The 22,358-nt window shown below is 41.5% G+C and overlaps 1 protein-coding gene across 1 annotated transcript in view; it reads left to right on the plus strand.

Annotated features, from left to right (window-relative positions):
• The window catches only part of SNX30 (sorting nexin family member 30), an 81,956-nt gene that overhangs the window by 33,248 nt on the left and 26,350 nt on the right, over window positions 1-22,358 (plus strand). Inside the window, exons 2-6 of the mRNA XM_081102931.1 lie at window positions 920-1,111; window positions 6,547-6,657; window positions 15,491-15,649; window positions 19,247-19,442; window positions 20,998-21,197. Of these exons, the coding sequence (XP_080959057.1) occupies window positions 920-1,111; window positions 6,547-6,657; window positions 15,491-15,649; window positions 19,247-19,442; window positions 20,998-21,197 (858 nt within the window). The remainder of the gene's footprint in view (window positions 1-919; window positions 1,112-6,546; window positions 6,658-15,490; window positions 15,650-19,246; window positions 19,443-20,997; window positions 21,198-22,358) is intronic.

The raw sequence follows: 22,358 nt of genomic DNA on the forward strand, positions 1-22,358 counted from the left end.
ACCTGCATCCTTGACATATCAGGATGATGCTCTATCCAACTGAGTTTCCCAGCCAGAGCCCCTAAAAATTTCTTAATATCATCCAATAACCTACCACTATTCAAATTATCCTGTGTCTCAAAATCTTTTAACATTTTATTTTAATCAGGCTCCATTGTAATTTTTTATAAGTCTCTTAAGTTCTTAAGTTTTTTTACATCTCTAGGTTCTCTTATCTCTATCTCTTTTTTTTTCTTTGTAATGTATTTATTGAAGAAACGGGGTTTTTAGCTCTCTTTAATTTCACATAATAAGGATTTTGCTGACTGCATCCTCATAATATTGTTAATATCTTCCTCATTCCTCTGTATTTCCTGTAAATTTTTCTTGTGCACAGAGATTTGTTTAGGACTCAGATTCAGGTTTTTGGCAATTATACTTCATAGGTAGTTTTGTGAATGAGTTTCTTTCAGGAGGTACAAAATATTTAGTTGTCTCTTTGTGTTGGTTAATTGAGTTTTTAAATGTGTTAAATATTTTCGAGGGTTCAGGTCCCTTAATGTTTACTTGGGTCCAGGTGGTAGGTGAGAAAGTAGGAAAGAGTATGTGATGTGCTCACCAAGTTCTTTTGCTGTTGAGGTCTGATGATGGTGGGGTTTTATATTCTGACTGAATTATTTGCTTCTGTTGGTTCCTCCAGTCTTTGCTGGAAGATGAATCTGTGTGAATCTGGTGTAGAGCTCGGCCATGGCTTGTTTCTCTTGGTCATAAAAGAACTGTTCACTTAAACGTTATGTGAGGAGAGGCTCAGACTTTTTGGAAGTTTTGTTTGTTTGTATTTAGAGGTGTTCATTGGTTTGGCTAAACTGGCTACTTTAGCTGATATTCTCCAGGTGTATGTTTTCATTTAGTTTGTAAGGTGATTTTTTTCTTCTTTCAGGATCTCATTTTGCCCAACGGTGGGACGCCAGCAGGCACTTCGAGCCCAGCTTCTTCATCTTCCCTTCTCAACAGACTTCAGCTTGATGATGACATCGATGGCGAGACCAGAGATCTCTTTGTTACCGTTGATGATCCCAAGAAGCATGTCTGTACAATGGAGACCTATATCACGTACAGGATCACCACCAAAGTAGGTCCCTTTGTTATCTTGTTCCCGTGTTGATTGGTCTTGGAGAATGAGAGTCATCCCTCCATGATTTCTGCCTTTGCTTTCTCTCTCCTTTTGTACAGTTGTGTTCCCTTTTTATAATTGTGGGTACGGCTTTCTGAGAGAGTAGATACATTCAGATTAAAAGGATTATATGTAAGTGTTTTTAATCTTAAAATGCAGGAGAAATTGTGACTGCAGTCTTTCAAAGAAAACTTTAATCCTTATATAGTTGATTCTTCAACAACATGGGTTTGAATGGCACTTATACATGGATTTTTTTCATTAAATACTGTATAGGTATTTTCATAATAAAATTTTCTTTTCTCTAGATTACTTTATTGTAAGAACACAGCATACACTACATATAACATACAAAATATGTGTTAATTGACTGTTCACATTATTGGTGAACAGTAGGCTATTAGTAGTTAAGTTGTTTGAGAGTCAAAAGTTATATGGATGTGTGTGCGGGGATCAGCACCCCTAACCCTGTGATTTTCAAGGGTCAACTCTACTTTCACTTATTTTCTATCACGATACTGTTTAATGTATTATTATCACATTGCATTTGAAACTTATAAATCGTTGTATTAACCTAAATCTCTGTGATGATCCCATGATTATAATTTGGTATAATTAGACTTGATAGTAGGGGGAGAAGGAGTAAGAGAAGGATGGAAACTAACAGTTACGGACTTTTTGCTATGTGCCACTATGATATTACTGCCGTGTCCTCTCACACCTGGTTCACATTTGAAAATTTGTCACATACACATGCACTTACACAGTGTTCCCCCATTGCCATTGCCACTGGGTACCTGCTGCTTCCCAGGCACTATGGGCTAGGTGCTTGGATGTGTATATCTCCTCAGAAGTCCTAGGTCAGTGATGGCGAACCTCTGACACGCGTGTCAGAGGTGACACGCGAACTCATTTTTTTGGTTGATTTTTCTTTGTTAAATGGCATTTAAATATATAAAATAAATATCAAAAATATAAGTCTTTGTTTTACTATGGTTGCAAATATCAAAATATGCCTATATGTGACACGGCACCAGAGTTAAGTTAGGGTTTTTCAAAATGCTGGCACGCCGAGCTCAAAAGGTTCGCCATCACTGTCCTAGGTTGATATAATGTATTCCCATGAATTATTTCCAGTTACTTATTTTTTCCCCTAGGGTCAGCTTATTTTTTAACCTGCAGTCAGTGAAATGCAAAACCTGTTTTTCTTGAATTTGTGCTCTGAACAGCTGGATGACAAGGTGACTGCCTGCCTGGCTGCACAGCGATGCTGCCTCCCTGGATGTTTTCCCACCTTTACTTTACTTCTGGGCCCTGCAGTTCACCTCCCAAGTGCTAATCCTGCAGGGCCTTGTTTCACAGGCTCCCGCACGTGCTCGCTCTTGTGCCTCTTCTCTTTACTTGCTTCCTTCCCCTTTCTCTTTGTGGTCTTATTTCTATTCCTTTTCCTGGGGCTGTTTGATTTCCTATAAGTCAGATAATGCCTCAGTATAACCTTTTCCAAGTTCCAATCCCACGTTTTCATTTGGCTGCGATGTTAACACCTCCAGGTAAACTTGTTGCAGTATTAAGTTTTACTTATTACCGTCAATTCCACTTCTGATCTCAGACCAGAGTCTTTTTCTCTTCCTGTTCCAAATAGCGACACCAGGTTTAATGTCTCGGTGATGCATTTGGAGCCTTCTTCCTGAATGTTGTGTTAAAGATTCGTAGAGAAGTGCGAGGATGAAAGAGAGAGGACAAACACTTACACAGGGCCCCAAACACCGGATCCTGTCCCAGGGCCCCTGCTTCTACTGAGGTTCTCAAGCAAAGTTAATGGTCAGAGGACAAGGTCGTACATATAATTACGCTCTTAGTTTGAGCTTTGATTCCCAGTCCTACTTCAGATTCCTGATAACCAAAGCTGGACAAAATGCAGAGCTGCTTTTGTCTGAGCTAAAATGAGCCTAGGGATTCTGTTGGTTAGAGTGTTGTTCTGATTTGACAAGGTTGCGGGTTTGATTCCTGGTCAGCGCACATACAGTAATCAAACAATGAGTTTGATTAAAAAGTGGAACAACAAATCTCTCTCTCTCTCTATCCCTATCTCTCTGTCTCTCTTTCTCTCTCTCTCAAAATAAATACATAAAAAAATAAAAAAGAAATGAGTCTAGAGCTGAGAGTCAGTATAGGCAAAGCGAATCTAAGTCGTGGGTTTTTTATCTCCCTAGTGGCGGAGAGATCTTTTCAGGCTGAATTGGCGATTTTCTCAGCTGGCTCCTAGAAAGTAACATTATCATAATAGCTAATTATTGAGCACTTACCATGTGCTGTATTTGTTTGCAATATAAACCCTTTAAATTTTATTTTATATAAGTAATATGTGCTTTTTGTGGAAAACACAAGCAAGCTAAAACAGTGAAATAAATTATCTATAAGCTCTCTAGCCAGAAATAATCACTTACAACTTTAGGAGCCATTTGTCTTTATTCATTTACAAAAATGAGTATTTTACATGCTGTCAATTCACTTACTATTTTGCAAATGTCTTTCAATGCTACTAAATGCCAGTAAACATGCTTTTATGCTGTCATTTCTGAGTCTGCAATAGTGCTTTGCGGTATGGATGAGCTGTCACTTATTTTGTGCTAAGTGCTTTAAATGTATCATCAGTTAATCCTCATCTGCAATGAAATAGGTAATGGTGGTATTTTTATTTTGCAGATGAGGAATCTGAGACATAGAGATAGTAAGAAAATTGCTCAGAGACATGCAACTAATACATGGTGAAGCTAGAACTTGGACTCAGGACATGACATGAGTTTTAAGAGAGGATTCCCTCCCACCCCTGCCTTCCCCTGCCTACCCACGTGCGGCTGTTGACACTGACGATGACGTGGAAGCAGACTGGAGGTTAAAAGCCACCCTCCTCTTGTCTTTTACCCTATCACCAGCCATTACCAACACTTCTGCCCCAACTGGTTTTTCTTTTCAAATGCCTCAGTGGTTCAACAGGCTGAATCTTGCTGAAAGATCAGTTATAGATGAGGATTACAAAATAGACGTAAGATTCAATGGCAAGAAGGTCACTGCTGACTGGGGAGAGCAGTGCCATTGATGTGGTGGGGTAGAGTCCAGCTTGCAGTGGGTTAGGGTGTGAGAGGAAAGAAAGGCGTTATGAGTGGTGGTAGTTTGGCAAGGAAAGCGAGTCTAGAGAAAGAACAATAACCGAAGGGGGATGTGAATTTGAGGGGTGGGCTTCTCGTTTGTTTTTTAAGGATGGATGAAACCTCTTTCAGTGCCAGGTGGACAGTGTGGATGGAGAAGGAGACATCGGGTTGAAGATTGGAGAGTAGAAAGCCACTGAGGAGGTAGTACCCTGAGCAGAAGTGGAGGGAGGGAGGTGGACTTTTTTCATTGTTTCTGGAGAAAGGAGGGGAGTCTTTTTGTGGCAGAAAGTTGAGGGTACTTTGCCTATAGCTGCAGTTTCCTCTATGGAGAGGTATGAGGTCTTCTACGGGGAGTGACAGGGAAGTTTTGAAGTGGGGCTTCCGAGTTCTGAAAACTTGCACAGGCTTTGTATTAACTGGTGTGGAAAATGAGGAAGAGAGTTGATTAAGGAAGCAGAGAGAGACTGTGCCAGTGTTGAGGGTCCGGCTGGGGAATTTATTGCGTCGACCAGTGTGCTTGCCTGACGTTGTTTTCCCTTCAGGAATGTGCTCACACGCCCTGGTCTATGTGAGCAAGAAGTGGCATTTCTGCGAGAGTTGTGGGATGGACAGTGGGGAAGGGGCACATTGGCAAATCAGAGGCCCAAGTGATGGCTCATGGAACTGACACTGAGTAAGGAAGGAAGAAAAGACAGAAGTGAACAGAATATCAAGGAACTGTAGGTCCCACGAGGCTGAAAACCCAGGGAAATGGAGCCTGCTGGGGGGCTCTGTGGGGTCTCAAAGAACATCCTTTCAACTGTCTTCTAACTGTGGAGGAGAGCAAGGCTCCGCAGGCTTCGTGGTGTTTCGGGACTGCTCATGGGCAGGGTTCCTCAGGCTGCCTGCTCTCAATCTTTCCATGATCCGTATGCCTGAAAAGTTGTCATCAGTGATTTGTTCTTCGGATTGAAGTATTCTTCCTCCCCCCTTCCAGTTCTACAGTGCTAATTCCTTTGGGGAATCTTCCAATAAATCACAAAAACCTAAGTTAAATGAAGTTCCCCACATCTTCCCATCCTTATACTCCATCATAGGAGAGGTTTGTGTTTCATGGCCGTAAGCTAACCTGAGGGACTCTGAAAAGGGGAAAAGATGCAGAAAGAGTTAGTTGGGGTCCAGTCCAAGGCTGAGTCCTTTCACTGCACGATTTTACCCAGACTGTGTGAGCACAGCTTTTGGGGAGGGTGAAATCATAATTTTCAACGCCAAAGACTTTAACAGCTTTTTCTTTGATGAATAACTCTTTCCTATGTGTTTTAAAGATATTCTTGGTGGTGTGGTTAAAATAGACTTTTGGCTTTAAAGGGTAATTTTACAAAATGGAGCTTGAGCCATTTTTATTTGGTACTTTAATTCCTGAGAAGTGTGACTGTCATACAGTTGGTACCCCCATAGAGAAGATGGTTTAGCTGAGACATAACTTTAGTTTGGGCAAATCAACGTGTAAAACTCTTGTTTTCCTGTAAATTAATTTAATTTCACTTAACATTGATTTTCATGATCAAAATGCTACAATCACATTTCAGAAAAATTAAATTCAGGAAGGGGGATGAGAGAAATATTTTTATTATACAGTGACATTTTGGTATTATTTACTTGTAGATTTTTTTTTCTTATCAACTGAACTACAATATAATTTCAAGGTTATGGCTCTGGCCAGAATATGGCAAATGAGGCAAAACCTTTTCCATTTTTATCTAATCTGGCTCCTAAGTGAGCGGATGGCCTGTTCTTTCTACTTTTTGTTTGTTCGTTTCCCCCGAACATATTTATCAGAGAGTGGAGATGTAATTCCTTTTCGCAGATTCCCAGATTCGGATTCAGTAGCAATATCTTCAGTGGAGTGATTCGGCTAAAAGAAATGCTCAAACTGACGCTTGGAGGAAATGAATCAAATGTTTCTGAACACAATTCTGAGGGAGAGTTGAGTTCCACTTCCTGAGGGTAAAAAAAAACAAAACAAAACACCACTCACGCGCATGGAACTTTTCATTCTAGATCCTTGAATTTTTAACTGGGCCCTGTGGCCCAGACCCTCATTCCGTGCTGGTAGACCCTGCCCTTTGGCTGTGTGTTTGGTGGAAGGAAGGTGTGTTCTTGCCCAGTCTAGTTATTCACAGAGAGTTTTTTCCCTCCCCTTCTGCCAAGATGGGCTCCTATTCCCTTATGCTCATTTTGCTTTATTCTTCTTATTCGCAGAGTACTCGGGTGGAGTTTGACCTGCCGGAATATTCTGTCCGTCGAAGATACCAGGATTTTGACTGGTTGAGGAACAAACTGGAAGAATCGCAGCCCACTCATCTCATTCCCGTAGGTACTAAGTCACTAAAGCTTATTACTCACTTTCCTGCATTTTCTTCCCTGAGACTGTTCACTCAACTCTCACCCCTTCAATTATGGGCAAACTCTGCCTTGCATTTTAGGCCAGTTCCCCCATCAAATGTTTATGGACACCGTGTAAATATATATTACCCTTTGGGTTTGGCTTTCTCATTTGCTATATAGTATGCCGGTTTCTTGAGTGGGATGGGGTAGTTCTTCACTTCCATTATGACAATTTAAAAAGAATAAATATTGTTGAAAGAATTACACGTTTCCCTCTTTTTCTCCCTTTGGCCCTCTCTAGCCCGCCGCCAGCCCCTGCCCCAGGTCTTCACCACCCTATTGTCTGTGTCCATGGGTTATGCATCTTTGCATACAAGGTTTATGGTTGATTACCTCCCAACCACCCACCCTTTCCCGCCTTCCTTCCGAGATTCCGCACTCTGTTCTATGCTGCTGGATCCACTCCATTCATCAGGTTATTTTGTTAATTAGGTTCCACATAACTGACTTATTTCACTTCCATTATGACAATTTTTGAAGTATGGAGAGTTTTAGTTCTCAATTGCTGCCCCTTTAAAGACTGTTTCCCCTTCCTAGACACTGTTCCTGAGGTTTGGACAGCTGCCACCAGGTGCAGGATGCTGCCTCCCTCGCCGCTGCTGGGCTTTCTTTAGACGTGGGTAATTCAGGGAGCAGGGATCTAGCACACGGTCCACTCCACCAGTTCTCCATTTAAAAAGCAAGCCCAAAGCCACCTTACTTCTATTTATTTAAGCAGCATAATATTTATCTATTCCTTATATCTGCACATTTTAAACCAGAACCAGAGTAAATAAAACCGAAAAGACTACTTAAAATCAGCATACTCACTGAGTACTTTTCTGACGACATTTATTTTTAGTGCAGAAATAATAACTGTTTACACTCCAGATGTTTCTTGGGGTTTTAGTGGCTTTAGGGCAACTTGGGTCATAAACCTCTTCAGCAGGGCTTGCTCTTTCAGTAATAGCCTTGGTTGAATAACTTCCTAGCCCTACCAATGTTCCTGTTACCACTGCTGCTTCTAACGCTTCTTTTTTACACGTGGGTGGGGAGGCCTGAATACAAGCCACACTCTGGTGGTTTTCTTAGTTTTCAAGGCAGAAGCAGTCATGTTGCTGGTGCTGCGATGGGGATGATGGGAGGTGGCTGGGCCTCTGTTCCTTCTCAGAGACCTACCCCACCCTCTACCCCTACCCCCACCTCCTCCTTCCCATCCCCACCATGTATCCCCTCTGCTCTCCAAGCCGGGAGTTTTGCTTTTCTGTCTTATAATCACTTAAAAATGTGCCCAAAGAAAAAAAACTATAGCTTTGAAACCATTGGAACTATTCCTTAAAATAGAATCTTTAAAAAAAACCTTAATTTGGCAAAATTGGCAGCTAGCGGATTTTTAAAAAATAGACTTTATTTTAGAACAGTTTTAGAACTCCAGAATTATTGCAAGGATAGAGCAGTGCGTTCTCCTACACCCCACACTGCTTTGCTTATTAACACTTTACTACGGCGCATTTGTCACAGAGAGCGAGCCAGTCATGGTACATCATTGCTTCCTGAAAGCCCTTTATTTCTGGGTTCTCCGTTTTTGCCTAATGTCCTTTTTTCTGTCCCAGGGTCCCATCCAGGACACTGCATTACATTTAGTCCTCAGGTCCCCTTAGGCTCCTCTTTTTTTATTTTTATTTTTTATTGATTAAGGTATTACATATGTGTCCTTATCTCCCTATTGCTCCCCCATCCCCAGTCATGCCCTCACCCTCACCCTCACCCCCTGTTGTCTGCTCCTCTTAACTGTGATGGTTTCTCAGGCTTCCCTTTTTTTTGATGACCTTGGGAGTCCTGGGGTGTGCTGCTCAGGCATCTTGTACAGTGTCCCTCAGTTGAGATGTATGTGATGTCTTCCTCATGATTCGACCAGGGTAATGCGTTTTGGGGAGGAAAAAGCACAGAACAGTGCCTTTCTCCTTGCATCTTATCAAGGGTCCGCACTATACACTGTATGTATGACTGTTGGTGTTCACCTAGGGCTCGGTATCTGAAAGAGGAGCCGCACAGCAAATGAGAGGAAAAGACACGAGATAATTTGGAAATGTCGGGGGACCAGGCGGGAAAGTCCAACTCAAGGAAAGAGACTTCCTCCTATGCTCTGGCTGCTCCAACCTTTTATTTGGTCTGGGGTAGCCCTAGGGTAAGGAGGTTTGTCTGGGGTAGCCCTAGGGTAAGGAGGTTTCAATGACACACAGATTAGGTCATAACATCACCCTTAGGCAATTTACATGATTAAAGGTAGGGAGGTTGCTTCAGCTATCATTATCGAGCTTAACTGGGTAGTACCTAGATTAACTGGGTGGTACACAGCCCTGACCTTTGCTAGGGCTTTCAAATGTTACTAGCTTTTGGGGGTCCTTGTCTATACTCAGCTAGTGAATACAGTAAATGGTTTCCGGCAGATAGTGCATTTCAGGTTTAGTGCTTAACCATCAAAGGTTAGATAGCAACCCCTGCTGGTGAAATCGTAGCACTCATGGGCAGGCATTGAAGCCAGAACTGAAAGAGAATGGAAGAGTCTCCAGAATACTTAAAATGAAATGATCCAGAGTATCTTTAAGTATGGTTTCCTATGGTCTGGGTAGAAGCAGTGAGGAGGAAGGGGTTTTAGAAGTAAGTGGAAACTTAAATTTCTTCATAAATTCTTAGTATATATCTGGGCTGCAGAGAGATTTTTTTATTGATTTTAGAGAAGTTGGGAGAGGGAGAAAGAGATAGAAGCATCAGTGATGAGAGAGAATCATTGATCAGCTGCCTCCTACATGCCCCCTACTGGGGATTGAGCCCACACCCAGTCAAGTGCCTCAACTGGGAATCGAACCATGACCTTCTGGTTCATAGGTCGATGCTCAACCACTGAGCCACGCCGGCCGGGCTGCAGAGAGATTTAATATAGGAGAGCATCACTGACTGAAGCAGGAAACAAGAAAAATTTTCCCCTATAGAAATTCATTTTGCAGCAACTTTGCTAGGAGGTGTCTACCTGTTATTAAGCATCATCTTTGTACCCTTGGGAAGGCGAGGGTTATAAGACAGACAAGAGACTCCCACCCTGAAGAGTTTATTGTCAGTTGGAAACCCACTAAACTTACTCAATGTAATCATTGTATAAGTTTTCATTTATTTTTCAAAAATGAGATACAATTATTATACCACACAATTCACCCATTTAAAATGTTCAAGTCATGGGCTTTTCGTGTATTCATAAGTTATACACCCATCAGCACAATCAATTTTAGAACCATTTTATCATCCCCAGATGAAATCTCCTGCTCCTTTCACTTCCAAACCTTGTCTTCCCTAGTGCCTGGCACCCGCTAACCTACTTTCGGTCGCTATGGAATCGCCTAATCGGGACATTTCATATAAGTAGAATCATACGCTCTGGAGTATTTTGTGAGTGGATTTTTTCACTTAGCATAATGTTTTCAAGGTTCATCCATGTAGTAGCATGTATCAGTACTGATTCTTTTTATTGTTGAATAGTGTTCGATTGTGCGGATATGCCACATTTTGTCTGTCTACTCACCTTTGATGGACATTTGATTTGTTTTCACTTATTTGCAATTATGAGTAATGTTGCTATGAACATTCACGTGCAAGTTTTGTTTTCTTGGGTGTATCCCTAGGAGTGTAAATGCTAAAGCATATGTAACTCTACACTTAACCTTGGGAGGAACTGCCAGACTGTTTTCCAAGGCGGCTGCATCATTTCACATTCCCACCAACAGTGTGTGAGGATTCCAGTTTCTCCACATCTTCATCAACATTGGTTATAGTCTATTTTTGGTTATTGCCATCCAAGTGGGTGACCGGGGCACGTTTTATTTTTTCAAGATGAACTTTAGGATCTTTTGAATCAGTGGGAAAATTAGGGGGGAGAGTGGTGAGTTTCTGATTTTTGTTTGTTTATGCCAACTTAAGTCAATTATGATGAAAAATGTGTGAGAGTTCTTGAGCTTTCGGACGCTACTGCTTATGTGAGGAGCATGGAGATAAAGTTCCCACTCTACCTGGGCTCCAGTGGGGTCATGTGAAGTTATAGGTGAACAGCCAGCCAAGCTCTGGGGAGGCACCCAAGTTCTATCCTTTGTCTTTCCCTATTGGCTGCCTGGAGGCCTGCCTTTGTTTCTAGGCTCTGAACTTGGCAGCTTCTGGGGCTCAACTGGAGAAACCCAACCCCTTACTTCCGAAGCCTACCTTTCCTTTGCCTGAGATGGTTGATACCGATGGACTTTTCTCTCCACCCAAGCTTTTCTGCTTTGTGTCGTTAACAAACTGTCCTGTTAACAATATATTTTCTGGTGCTGTAACAGATTTTTCTCTTTTTATATTGCATTGCTCCTTTGGAATTTTAAAGCAGAAAGAAATAATCAGACGTTCTTAAAATGCCATCTTAAAACTAGAAGTGTGCTGGATGTGTGTGTTTGTTAGCATGTAATTGCATAGAGAAAAGAAGGGAGAGAGAGAGAGAAAAATGTTGATGTGAGAGAGAAACATTGACCTGTTGTTTCCTGTATGCACCTTGACCGGGGATCGAACTCACAACCAGGGTGTGTGTCTTAACCTGGGTATGTGTCCTGACTGGGAACTGAACCATCTGCCTTTTGGTACACAGGATGACACTCTAACCAACTGAGCCACACTGGCCAGGGCAAGAAATGTAAATATTTTAAGATTAAACCTTGAAATATTTAATGGATTATTATAATGCTTTGCAAATAGGATTTTTGGTAGGTCCCAACATATATATGTATATATAGTTGTTGTTTTTATTTTGTTTTTTGTTTTTAGGAATTGGGTGGGGAGGGAAGGAACACCAACTGGATGGTCTCCACAATATTTTGTAATCACTACTACTATCTAATTCCAGAACATTTTCATTAGCCCCAAAAGAAATCCCCTACCCATTAAGCAATCACTTCCCATTCTCCAGCCCAACTCTTATGAATAATGCTGCTTGGACATTTATTGTACAAGTTTAAAAAAACACACAAAAAAACACCTGATTTCAGTTATCTTGGCTGTACACCAAGGAATGGAATGGCTGGATCATATGGTAATTGTATATTTAATTATTTGAGGATTCATCAAACTTCCACAGTGGCTGCACCATTTTGCATTCTCACCAGCAATGTATGAGGATTCTAGTTTCTCCATACTTGACATCATTTGTTATTCTCCTTTTACTTTTTTAAAAAAATATATTTTATTGATTTTTTTACAGAGAGGAAGGGAGAGGGATAGAGGGTTAGAAACATCGATGAGAGAGAAACATTGATCAGTTGCCTCCTGCACACCCCCTACTGGGGATGTGTTCGCAACCAAGGTACATGCCCTTGACTGGAATCGAACCGGGGACCCTTCAGTCCTCAGGCCAACGCTCTATCCACTCAGCCAAACCAGTCAGGGCTTTCCTTTTACTTTTATTTTATAGCCATCCTAGTGGTGTGAAATGGCATCCCAGATGATTTTAAAAAAACATTTTGGCCTAAAAGATGTATAGAAGTTCCACTTTTTAGTTCATTCTCCTTTTTTTGCTTCCTGTTTTCAGTGTTTATAATATCCACCATGTGCTGGGAACTGTGTTGAACTTTTCACTCTGTGTCTCATTTAGAGTATAGATGCCCTTGACGGAACCAGTATAGAACTAGTAACCCAGATTCCTATGCATAAATAACCAGGAAGGCAATGATAAAGGTGAGGTTGAGAGTGTGTCCCTTTAAGGAAGCTTGGAAATAGGAAGAAACAAATTTTCAAAGTCATGTACATTTGGGAATAATAATGCTTATTACAGGAGGTAATTCTGTTTGCAGAAGAGTTCCTTTAAATAGCAAACTTCCCCGATTCATTAAGCATAAAATTCAATGTACTAAATCTGAAGAATGGATAAGTATTTCAGGAGGTTACCTGTTATGTTATATGAGGCACACCTAACCTCTTAATTGCTCATTAGGCCTTCCCAAGTCCTGTTCAGCTTAAGGAAATGAGAGTATGCTCAACGGGACTTATGAGGTAAGAACAGAAAAATATCCACTAAACTTGGTAATTAGAAAGTCACTGCTCATCTTTAAAAGAACAATTTCTGCATTGGGTGAGGTGTGGCAGAGAAAAGCAGCATGGAAGGTAGTACCAAGGACAGCTTTGTTTTGGGGTAGAGGAAGGTTGGGGGTTGAGAAATCAATGGAAAAAGTGGAAGTAAAGATAAATGATTTTTTCAAAAAGGTTGAATGAGACAGGAGGGGAGTAGAGAGGATATAAGGTCAAAACATTATTTTTTTCAGGTAGAAAAAGAACTATATATACATATATTAAAAACAAAACAACAAAAAACATATATTTTTGTTTTGTTTTTAATATATATATTTTAATTGATTTCAGAGAGGAAGGGAGAGGGAGAGAGAGATAGAAATATCAATGATGAGAGAGAATCATTGATCGGCTGCCTCCTCCACGCCCCACACTGGGGATCGAGCCTACAACCCAGACATGTGCCCTGACAGGAAATCGAACCATGACCTCCTGGTTCATAGGTTGATGCTCAACCACTGAGCAACACCGTCTGGGACTAGATATATTGTTGTAGACTCAGGGAGTAGAGCTGGATGAGGAGGAGCATGTTCTCCACAGGGACCTGAGGAATGGAGGTGAGGGTGGTGCCCAGTAGATGGGTTTCTGTGGAGGAAGCAAAATGGGAATTTCGCTTGTGGAATTTCCATGTGCTGTCCTTAGACCTGGTTCCTCCTTCAGAGAGATGGTAATCTGCTTAGCATGAAATGTTGGTGATTAAGTTTAGGTTTTCAGGAGGATGGCTATCTAAGGGAATGAGAGAAGAATAGAGCAGATAAAGGAATTATCCTAAAGGACAACCATACCCTGCTAAGGCAGCTTCTCTGCTTCTGGAACATCGGGCTGGGTGGCCTCTGAGCTGGCCATGCATTTCTAATGTTCTACCCCAGTGTGGGCATCTGACTTGGACGTGTTATCCCCATGCGGCTCTGTCATTTTATTCCTGACTCTTCTCCCCTAAGAGCTCTTCTTTATTACTAACCCTTCCCACTGTGCCCTCTAGAACTCCTTCTCTGTTAAAAAGAAATCCCTCAATTCTTCGCCTCTTCTCCAAACACTCCTACCGTCTCAAGGTTTACCTGAACAGTAGTCCCCTGAAGTTGCAGCCACTCCTACAGCCAAAAACACACAAACTTCTATCAAGTGTCTGCTCAGTGTCAGGAGCTTTTGGAAGCACAGTCAACCTCATAGCTAATGTAATCCTCATGAGGTTGGTACTGTTGTTTTCCATTTTTTACAGAAGAAAAAACTGAGGTACCAAGAGATTATAGAACTTCACCAAAGTCAAACACTTTGGCAGAGGTGAAAGAGGATCCCATGGGGCACGGCGCCGGAGTCTTTACTCTCGAGAACTGAAACACAGTGACTCTGCAAAGCTTTTCCAAGTGTTCACTTCCAGGGGTGCTGGTGTTGCCAGTTCCTAAGTCTTTCTAAGGTTTCGTGTTGTCAGTCTGGGTTGCTTCTTGTCTTTCCTGCTCCACTTGAGTGTCTTAGTACTCCCCTTCTTTGGGATGGCCAAGTCCTTGTTGCTGTATCTTATTTCTGTTCTTGTTTTTTGTTTTTGTGTGGGTTTTTGTTGTTGTTCTTGAGGATTAATACCTTAAAAGAAAACATCTCTTTACTGCCATATGATGGAGTTTGAACAAGTTGTGGATTTAAATACTGGTTCCAGTTTTTTCACACCCTTGAAAACACTTGGTGTGTTTTTTTTTTCTTCTTTCTTTTTAAAATTATGGCCATCCTAGTGGGTATGAAAGCGTATCTCATTGTGGTTTTGGTTTGTATTTCTCTAATGACGAATGATGTTGAGCATCTTTTCATGTGCTTATTGGGCCATTTGTTTATCTTGTTTGGAGAAATATTGACCAGATCACTTTCCCATTTTTTTATGTAAATACTCTTTTAATATTTCATAACTAGTACATTTCAAATTGTGCATTAGCAAATACTCTCTTTCCCTGTGGTGGCAATAATGAGGAAGGCCTTTTAATTTGATCAAACTACTACCGAAATAATAGGTTAAAGCTCAGAGATCCTACAGTGGCCAGGTAGTTTGAAATTATCCACAATATTGGCTTAAAGAAAATATGATAAAGAAATTTGTTTGTGTAAGGGAAATAAAGGAAGTTACATTTTAAAGAACCTTTTAGTATAAAACTAAACAAAAAGGGGGAGAAGGAGAGGTATTTTTTAAATAACATGTACTTCTTTCTCTATCCACCAAAGTCTTTTACCTCTTGAGCTGGGAGTAGAATCTTATTATATTTACATACATTTCTGTGTGGTTGATGTTATCTGCGTCTTTTCTTAGACTATTTTATCTTGTTCTAACTTTCTCATTATACCATCTGTGCCTCAAGCAATGTGAAGGTAACTGACTATTGAATTTACTGGATAAACGCTGACTGACTGTTTTCTGTAATCCAGGGACTATGCTCTAGTGTTTTATTTCTTGCATTTAAAAACTGACCGGGTAGTTTTGATTTATTCTCTCTATATTTTAAAAAAATGTTTATATTGATGACTATCTTCTTAAAGATCTGAGCAGTTAAGAAATTCTATTCTTGGGCAGATGGGTCATAGGAATGATTTGCTAGCCTGGTGGCTTTTCCTTGCACAATTTTATCAGTTGCTGTGAATATTTTTCTTCCTGTCTTCATAGCCGCTTCCCGAAAAGTTTGTGGTGAAAGGTGTTGTGGACCGTTTTTCGGAAGAGTTTGTGGAGACCAGAAGGAAAGCTTTGGATAAATTCCTAAAAAGAATTACGGATCATCCTGTACTTTCTTTCAATGAACACTTCAATGTTTTTCTTACTGCTAAGGTAAGGACAGATTTTTTTTTCATATTCCTTCCCCCAAAACACCATTCTCCAGCCCTTTCTTAAAAGTTGTTTCCATCTCTCACAAGCCACCTTCATGAGTGGCCCACTGTTGTGGGTGTCATTGAATACCCTGTGTTTTTGGTGCCCTTTGCGTCAGCATGGTTGCTGTGATAGAATTTAGGAGAAACAGTCCCTTGCATCAGCAGAGGAAGTTAGAATATTTTCACTTGCCGTAAGCAGGGAGAAATGTTTCTTTAAACACTTCCTATTTATTTGAATACTTCTTGGCACATGACTGGGTGAGGCCATTCTGACCGAGCGTCAGAATGGTGTGCCAGACTCAGAGCACTTACGCGTATTTGGCAATGATGCTCTCTCTTCACAAGGGCCCGGTGCGTGTTTCCTTGTACCCCATTTCACAGAGGAGGAAACCAGTTCGGGGAGTTTGTACAATTCAAGTGGCATCACTAGGACTTGAAATTGGGTCTTTGTGGCCCCTCAGGTCACATTTTCCTCTGTAACAACTGCCTGACCAAGAGGAGTTCAGCATGACTTGCCCACAGCCAAGTTTCTAATCAGGTGGGCATTTCCCAGCCATGGCCAGAGAAGTAGTTGGATTCTCCCCAGTTGCCAGATTCTGTGTATTCAAATTCAACTCGACTTCTCTCTGCACTTCCCTGTTGGCAAGCCCGGCCAGCAGACCTGCGGCGCCCTCCTCTAATTGTCTGTAGGAATGCGACCTCGTGCCAGCTTCCTTCCAGCTCCTTCCTTTTAGTTTCATGTATCATATTCCCATATTCAGGACACAGGTAATTTTTCCCATGGTGCAAATGTATTGAGGGCCAGGTACTTTCCAGTGTTCTTTTTTGAAATGGCAAAATTGAGAAATATTTACAGATAACATGAGTTGACACTGAAGTCTTTAGAAGATGGTGTCATTCCGGACAATGGAAATCACATGTCAGAGTCCTTTAGTGTTTGAGGTTGTTGTTTTTAAACCTCAGTTGGCTTTTAGCCTCATCAATGACATTCCCATTCATCTTCCCTTTTTCCGGGAGGCCTTTTCCCCAACAGGTCAAACTTGTGTTATTTTTTAAATAAGTGTTTTTTGGTGACCTGTCCCCAGATATAGTTCTTTCAGCTTATATAAAGTAAAATCCGTCCTGTTCTTCAAGGTACAACTCACTGATTCACTCAAATTATAGGTCCACTGGCCAGGCAGGCCCTCAAGCTTAGTCATTTTAATTACACAGAGAGGTAAAGGGGTGGTGGCGGGGGGAACTTGGGCCCTGGTGATGGGGAGTCTGTGTGAAGAATAAATAGAAAGGGGTGTGTGTGTGTGTGTGTGTGTGTGTGTGTGTGTGTGTGTAATTTATCTGTGGAACAGGCAGTTTGCAATGATTTTTAAAAAATAGTTCTTCAATGTCTTAATCAAAATCTAAATTCATATGAGTGAGTAAGAGGAGTTGGTTTGTTTAAGCAGAACAAAGTCTAGCCCTAATCAGTGTTACTTGTTGAACTACATGCACTGAATGATCCAATGTTTTCTTTTTAATTTATTTTATTTATTTTTCACAGAGAGGGAGGGAGAGGGATAGAGAGTTAGAAGCGTCAATGAGAGAAAAACATCGATCAGCTGCCTCCTGCACACCACCTACTGGGGATGTGCCCGCAACCAAGATACATGCCCCTGACCGGAATCGAACCTGGGACCCTTCAGTCCGCAGGGCGACACTCTATCCACTGAGCCAAACCTGTCAGGGCCCAACGTTTTCTTTTTAATTATGGTAAAATACATATAACATAAAATTGACTCTCTTAACCACTTGAAAATGTACAGTTCATTAATGTTAAGTATATTCACATTGTTGGACAGAACTTCTTCATCTTGCGGAACTGAAACACTGTACCCATTAAAGAACAACTCCCCATATTCCCATCCTTTCATCTCTCCAGCACCCCACCTTTTCTTTTAACACATCAGCAAAAACTTAGTCCTGTTCTTAAATTACCCACCTGCACGTTCTGCCACAGTGAATGCAGAAGCATCCTTCTCCTTGTGATGACATGATCTTATCCCAAACCAGAAGCGCCTTGAAGCAGCAGCCAGGAATGCTGGGAGTGGTAGGGGACACTCAATATCAACTATGTTCAAATCTGTGTTTTCATCGTTGGCAGAATGGGTGCAACAGTCAGAGAGGTACTATAAATAACTGTTCAGCATGTTAATGAACCTGGATAACTGGCGTTGCCCTTTCAAAGCTCTACTCGAACTAGAGCGCACGTAGGAGCCCTTTTGGACCTAGCCTTACACCAAAAAACACTGTCTATGGAAGCAATGCTGAGAATTCCAGGGCTTCCTTATGGTCTTGTGAAAGCCTGGTGCTTATGAGGATATTTTGGGGGGGTCTAGAACGTCTGAAGTTAGAACAGGAAATGGATTCTTTAGAACATTCTCTCAGGCAGCCAGACTTTGAAAACAAGGAAAGAAGTAGAGGATGGGGGCTGGAGGTGGTTTCTGCTGTTTTTAAGATGGGCAAGTCTTGGGTATAGTTTACATGTTGAAGGAATAGAAGTTGAAAATACAGACAGGGGAGGGGAAGGGTAGCTGGAGTGGGGTGGATAAGAAAGGGTGGAATCAAGAGCAAAAGTGAAGGCCCTGACTGCATGAAGAAGGAAAAGGAAGTGAAATCAGGAGGAGTCTACACTTAAGCCACAGAGATCCAAGCTCTGATTGTGTGTCAAATGGGACGGCTGTGTTCACTGTGATTCCCTGTCCTCTGCCCTATCCCTACATCAGACAGGGTCACCAGAAAGCAATGGTCCCCTATCTCCCTGTGGACATGCCTTTCTAGGACTAGGAATTAACATTCCGTTTGTACTGAGAATGGACAGAAGGAACAGACACCTGCATCTTCTATCTTCTTGAACAGGCACCGTTCAAGTTAGGGACATAGAACAATCTAAGACACTGTCAGCTCCTCTTAGAGTTTAGCGATAGAAAGAAGCTTGTTTTACCTGGCAGACTAATGTGATTTTTAAACTGAGATACAATGGTTATGTTGCTCACTGTATTTCCCATGTATGCCTTGACCAAGAAGCCCAACATGCAATGTTTTGTTACAGCAGCTGCCCTTGCCCTGAGTTCTCTAGCCCTGGCTTTGCTGTCCCCATGTCTGGCTTCCCACCCTTTACTCTCTACTTATTTGGCTTTGGTTGAGATATAAATAAATGAATGGAATGAATTTCAGTCCTTGAATTTTGGTTCTAAAGACAACTTAGGATATTTTGCAAGGGAGGAAGGGACTTTTTGTTTTTGGTCAAAATTTTTTAAAAATGATGTTGGAAACACAGTGTTGTTTAAAGGAGAGCATGCTCAGGTAAGTGAACCTGATTAGAAAGGCAGGCCATGAGCTTGGTGGACGTGATGGCAAGGAGAGGGCACCTTTGTGTATGTGGTTAGGTCCTCTAACTCAGCTCCTTATTTTCTGAGTCCTCCCGTTTCCAAGAGCAACTGTCTGATGGAGTTGGTTACTGAGTCCTGGCCGTGTGAGCGATTAAGCTCTTCGAGTTTGTTTGTTCATCTGTCATCCTTAGGACCTGAATGCCTACAAGAAGCAAGGGATGGCGCTGCTGACCAGAGTGGGCGAGTCGGTCAAGCATGTCGCCGGAGGCTACAAGCTGAGGAGTCGGCCTCTGGAGTTTGCAGCCATCGGTGAATACTTGGACACTTTTGCACTCAAACTGGGAACCATAGATCGGATAGCCCAGCGGATCATCAAAGAAGAAATAGGTGAGCTCTTTGTTGCGAGTTTGATTGTGCCCAGGGACCACATTTGCAGAAATGTCAGTCGTGTGCTAAGTAGAATCAAATGCGGAAGCACTGGAGTGATGGAACCAGGCCACGTTCTGCTTATAAAACTAATAAGTAAATACAAGGAAGGGAGGAGGTAGTTGTGAGCAGAGTATAACCTTGTGCTTCCTCCTTTGCCTTGCGTTTCAGCCTAGTGTTGCTTTCCCCAGGGCAAACAACCACCTCTGAGTATCTAGGCTCTCCCACTTCCCCCTCTTAACGTTAGCTTTAGAAGTGGAGATACTGACTCAACCTCCCTTCATTCATAAGAATGATGGTTTAAAAACAAACTCCGGTATCTTTTCTGGCAGAAAGGTGGTTCAAAAGGACAGAAGACCTGGCTGGCATGGCTCAGTGGTTGAGCATCAATTTGTGAACCAGGAGGTCACGGTTCACGTCCCAGTCAGGCCACATGCCTGGGTTGCAGGCTTGATCCCCAATATAGGGCATGCAAAAGGCAGCTAATCAATGATTCTCTCTCATCGTTGATGTTTCTATCTATCTCTCCCTCTCCCTTCCTCTTTGAAATAAAAAAAAAGGACAAAAGGACAGTGTAGTGACCTGTGTTTGCCGAAGTTATGATCCTAACGAGCCCTGCTGCATTTCAAACCCGCTCTCCCTGGCCTGGGGAGTTGTGATGCCTTTTTTTTATTCATCCTGGCTGTTCTTCCACTTCCTCCTCACCCCTCTCGTGGTCACTTGCTTTTCTGTATCCCAGGATGTTGGGGCCTTTTGCCTTACACACATGTGAGCCAAACATACCTGAACAGTATTAATGAACATGCTGGCAGTGATATGAAGCACATTGGAAAGGATTCTCCAATAGTCGCCACCCATTGGTTGCTAAAAAAAAAAATGGCAGCGCCATTTTATTGTCATGGCAAGAATACTTGTGACAATGATGAGCCATATTTTCTTTGTGAGGGGAAATAACATTTTTCTTGGTTCCTGTGATTTAATTCTCCTTTACACACTGATGGCATCATGTGGGGCCTGCAGGGTTGGGAGTTAGCTGTAGGTACCATCCACATCTAAGGACCAGAGGGTGGGATAACCCGAGTGAAAGACTGAGTCTGCCTGTGTAAGACCACATCTCCTGTATCAAATGTTTCCTAAAATTCCATTTTTCCATTGTGACTGATTTTAAAAAAATACCCCACACATCCTCTAAACCTATAGGAAACTCTGCCACCACTGTTAAAATAGTGCTTCACTGTGTGGGTAGGAGAGTGGTTATTTTTTTAGGTATTTGATGGATGTAGCTTCTACCATTTACCCCCAGAAGGCAGTGTGGTCCTCATTACCCAGAAGCATGGCATTCTCATTATGGGGTGGAGCTGATTGTTGCATCAGCTTTTAGAAATTAAAAAATTGTTATAAGCAATGTTGTGTTCAAAGAGGAGCATAATCAGGTGGGTGAGCACATCTTGGTTACTGAGTCCGTAACCAGTGGCTGCTGCCCAGCCAAGCTTATTGGTTCCTCTTCCCGCTTTAGAGTACCTTGTGGAGCTCAGAGAATATGGGCCCGTGTACTCCACGTGGAGCGCGCTAGAGGGGGAGCTGGCCGAACCCCTGGAGGGCGTGTCAGCGTGCATCGGCAACTGCTCCACAGCCTTGGAAGAGCTGACAGATGACATGACAGAAGACTTTCTGCCTGTGCTCAGGGAATATATTTTATACTCTGACTCCATGAAGGTAAGCTGGCTCCCTTCTTGTGCACTTAGGTACTTTTTTGGTTATAATTATTATCAAAAAAATCAATTGATTATTGCCTATTTGCATGTGGTACAGGTTTCCTTTATCCTGGGTGGGCAGGATCAGACATGTGGATGGACATCATGGACATATAAATAGAACACATGGTGAACCAAGTATATAAATTATGTGAAAAAAAACTAGTTTGGAAGAAATTCTTTAATTAGTGTTCACTGAGAGTTCAAGGGGGTATAAAGTCTTCTAAACAAGAACAGGATGCTGTGGAAAAGGAAAAATTGGATAATTAGAGCTCTTGGAAGTTAAAATATGGTTGCTGAAATAAAATTGAAGAGAAAAGTTGGAAGATAAGGATGAAGAAATCTTGGAAAGTAAAACAAAGTTGTTGAAAAGTAGACTAAAAATGCAAAAATACTAAAAATGTGAAAGAATGGTCAGAAGGATTAATCTTAGAGTTTCAGCATATCTGACTGATAAGAGTTTCTGATTGAGAGAACAGCAAAAATTGAGGGAAGGAAATTATGAAAGAAATAATTCAAGACAATCTCCCAAAGCTGAAGGACATGAGTTTTTAGATTAAAAGGACATCTTAATTGCCCAGCAAAAGCAATGAACAGAGAACCAACCCAAAGCATATACTTGTGATATTTTAGGAAAAAAGTCATAAAGATGAAATTCAGGATCAAATGCTTTAATGCCCACACTAGAAAGTGCCCCAGCCTGTACCTAGGCTGTTTGGAGAGCAGGTATGTTTGTACTTAATATATGTTTGTACTTGAAGCAGGATTTTAAATTCTCATTTAGCAAGGATTTATCTGACATCTTTATTAAAATACTTTTACACAGTGAGACATAATAAGCTTGTTTGAATAATTGAAGTTATACATCAAAGAAACACTCGTTTGCTCTCTTCACACACTGTGTGACACTTACGTATTAAGTTTCTTGTTCATTGGAGAAACATTAATTGGATTAATCAAGCAGCGATTTTCAACTGCTGTGCCATGGCAGGCACACCAGTGTGCCGCAAGAATTTTTAAAATATGCAATACCTGACTATTTAGTCAGGGGCAATGACCTTTTCCTTTACATTGTTCAATTAAAAATATTGACAACAGGCAACACAATAGCCATCTAGTATGA

The sequence above is a fragment of the Myotis nattereri genome, assembly GCF_964212035.1.
Source record: "Myotis nattereri genome assembly, chromosome: 12".
NCBI lineage: Eukaryota > Metazoa > Chordata > Mammalia > Chiroptera > Vespertilionidae > Myotis > Myotis nattereri.